The sequence below is a fragment of the Mastomys coucha genome, unplaced genomic scaffold, assembly GCF_008632895.1.
Source record: "Mastomys coucha isolate ucsf_1 unplaced genomic scaffold, UCSF_Mcou_1 pScaffold21, whole genome shotgun sequence".
NCBI classification, from domain to species: Eukaryota; Metazoa; Chordata; class Mammalia; order Rodentia; family Muridae; genus Mastomys; species Mastomys coucha.
In genome coordinates, this window is record NW_022196904.1 from 173,103,942 (window position 1) to 173,106,295 (window position 2,354).

General features: G+C 46.2%; 1 protein-coding gene across 3 annotated transcripts in view; it reads right to left on the minus strand.

The window, feature by feature from the left end:
• Window positions 1–2,354, minus strand: part of Mms19 (MMS19 homolog, cytosolic iron-sulfur assembly component) — a 37,873-nt gene that overhangs the window by 21,180 nt on the left and 14,339 nt on the right. For 2 of the 3 annotated variants that reach the window (XM_031390328.1, XM_031390327.1), the window contains exons 4-5: window positions 1,857–1,957; window positions 268–353 (exon numbers count right to left, since the gene is read on the minus strand). In XM_031390328.1, coding sequence (XP_031246188.1) covers window positions 268–353; window positions 1,857–1,957 — 187 coding nt within the window. Of the gene's footprint in view, window positions 1–267; window positions 354–1,856; window positions 1,958–2,354 lie in introns of those variants that run through there. The other variant, XM_031390329.1, reaches the window with a different exon arrangement.

Genomic DNA, 2,354 nt, shown 5'->3' on the forward strand with positions numbered 1-2,354 from the left:
CCTGGCTGACACACAGGGGACTCCCCCTCTAGAGCAGGAACTGCAGACCTGGCTGACACACAGGTGACTCTCCCTCTAGAGTAAGAACTGCAGACCTGGCTGACACACAGGGGACTCCCCCTCTAGAGCAGGAACTGCAGACCTGGCTGACAGTGATTTACTCCTCTATTTGCCTTTGTCCTTCAGCATCTGAAGGTTCATCTCCAAAGGCCCAGAGAGAACCTTCCCCGGGCTCCCACAAACAGTTATGCAGTGAAAAGGACTTACCAGTGCCCTCAGGCCCTGTAGGACAGATGGGATCACAAGATGATGGTCCTTCAGCCGATTCTCATAGAACAGGATCAGGTGGACCACTGCACAAACCAGATGCAGTGCTAGCTTAGCAGGAGGAAAACCCACCAGCTTTTTATCTGCTTCCTAAGGCCATCCCATTTTGACTTTCCCTACAAATGTTCTTCTGAATCAAGAAATGTGTGTCTTTACTTAGTGAGACGAGAAAGTCTTTTACCATTCATTTTCATATAAACTCACAGTGAAACCCAGCCTTACCCTCAGAATTGCTTTCTTTTTGACTTCATTATTTTATGTGTATGTGGTGGTTTGAATAAGGATGGCTCCCAAAGGTTCATATATTTGAATGCTTGGTCATCAGGGAGTGGCTCTACTTGAGAGGGATTAAGAGGTGTGGCTTGGTGAAGGAACGTGTCACTGGAAGTGTTTCAGAAGCCCAAGCCATGCCTAGTATCTTCCTCTCTCTACTGTCTGTGGTTCTGGGTGTAGAACTCTCAGCTACTTCTCCAACACCATGTCTGCCTGCATGTAGCCACACTCCCCCCATCACGATGACAATGGACTAAACCTCTGAAACCGTAGGCAAGCGCTAATTAAATGCTTTTTTAAAATAAGAATTGCCATGGTCCTGGTGTCTCTTCACAGCAACAGTACACTGACTAAGACACTCCAGTTATGCAGCATGTGGAAAACTCCCAAGAGCCAGCCATAAAATTCAGGGCTCTGGGGGTTTGCCTAAAGCATCTTTACCTCTGAGCCATGTTATCAACTCCACAATCGCCATATGGAACTTTGCCTCTTTTGCTTTGGTGCTGGGGGCTGAAAGCAGTTTCATGAGCTCCGTCACTAAGCTTTCTTTCTTTCTGATTGTTTCTAACTAGGGGGCTGGCGAGATGGCTCAACGGGTAAGAGCACTGACTGCTCTTCCGAAGGTCCTGAGTACAGATCCCAGCAACCACATGGTGGCTCACAACCATCCTGAAGACAGCTACAGTATATTACTCCAGAGGGAGTAGGACCAGTCCAAGCAGAGGTCCTGAGTTCAATTCCCAGCAGCCACATGATGGCTCATGGCCATCTGTACAGCTACAGTGTACTCATACACACATTAAAATAAATAAATAAATAATTTTTTTTTTTTAAAGGCTCTAACTAAGGACAACTTTTGGAACTTGTTCTCTCCTTTTACTATAGTTCCAGGGATCAAGCTCAGGCTGTCAGGTTTGCACAGTAAGCACCTGCACCTACTGAGCCACAACAATAGCCCTCCACCTTTCCATTTCTTTACATGCTAGAGGTTGAATACAGGGCCGGCCAAGCAGTATTAGATATGCTTACAGGATGCAGACACTCAGATACACTGAAAAAATCATCAAAGACTATATTTGAAATCCAGCGTCTTGTATCTTATCATTTAATTTTAGTTATCTCTGCCATGTATACCAATAAGGAACGAAGGCACTGAATTAGCTGTGCACAGACATGTTATAACCATCTCCTCTGTGAACACCAAGTAGGCCATGGCTTAGTGGTTTGGGAAGACACCCTACTAGTAGTGAAAGTACCTTCCTTCTCCAAAAGCAAGGAGTGACACTGGAGTAGCACCTGTGACAAAAGCTGGATTCCTCGAGCCCGAGTTCGGGGTTCTGGATTCTCTAGAGAAGACCTGGGAGATAGCAAGATAGAAAGCATCTGTCATTAACCAGCTCAAACTATAAAGAAAATGTTTTGCAGTTAGTCACTAGTCACATGTACGTCTCTAGACAATAAAGAAAGCAAATTCAGGGGGTTGGCGAGATGGTTCAGAGGGTAAGAGCACTGACTGGTCTTCCGAAGGTCCTGAGTCCATATCCCAGTAACCACATGGTGGCTCACAACCACCCGTAATGAGATCTGACGCCTCTTCTGGTGCATCTGAAGACAGCTACAATGAATTACGCCGGAGCAAGCAGGGCCAGAGCGAGCAGGGCCAGCAGAGGTCCTGAGTTCAATTCCCAGTAGCCACACACACGGTGGCTCATGGCCATCTATATAGCTACAGTGTACTCATATACATAAAATAA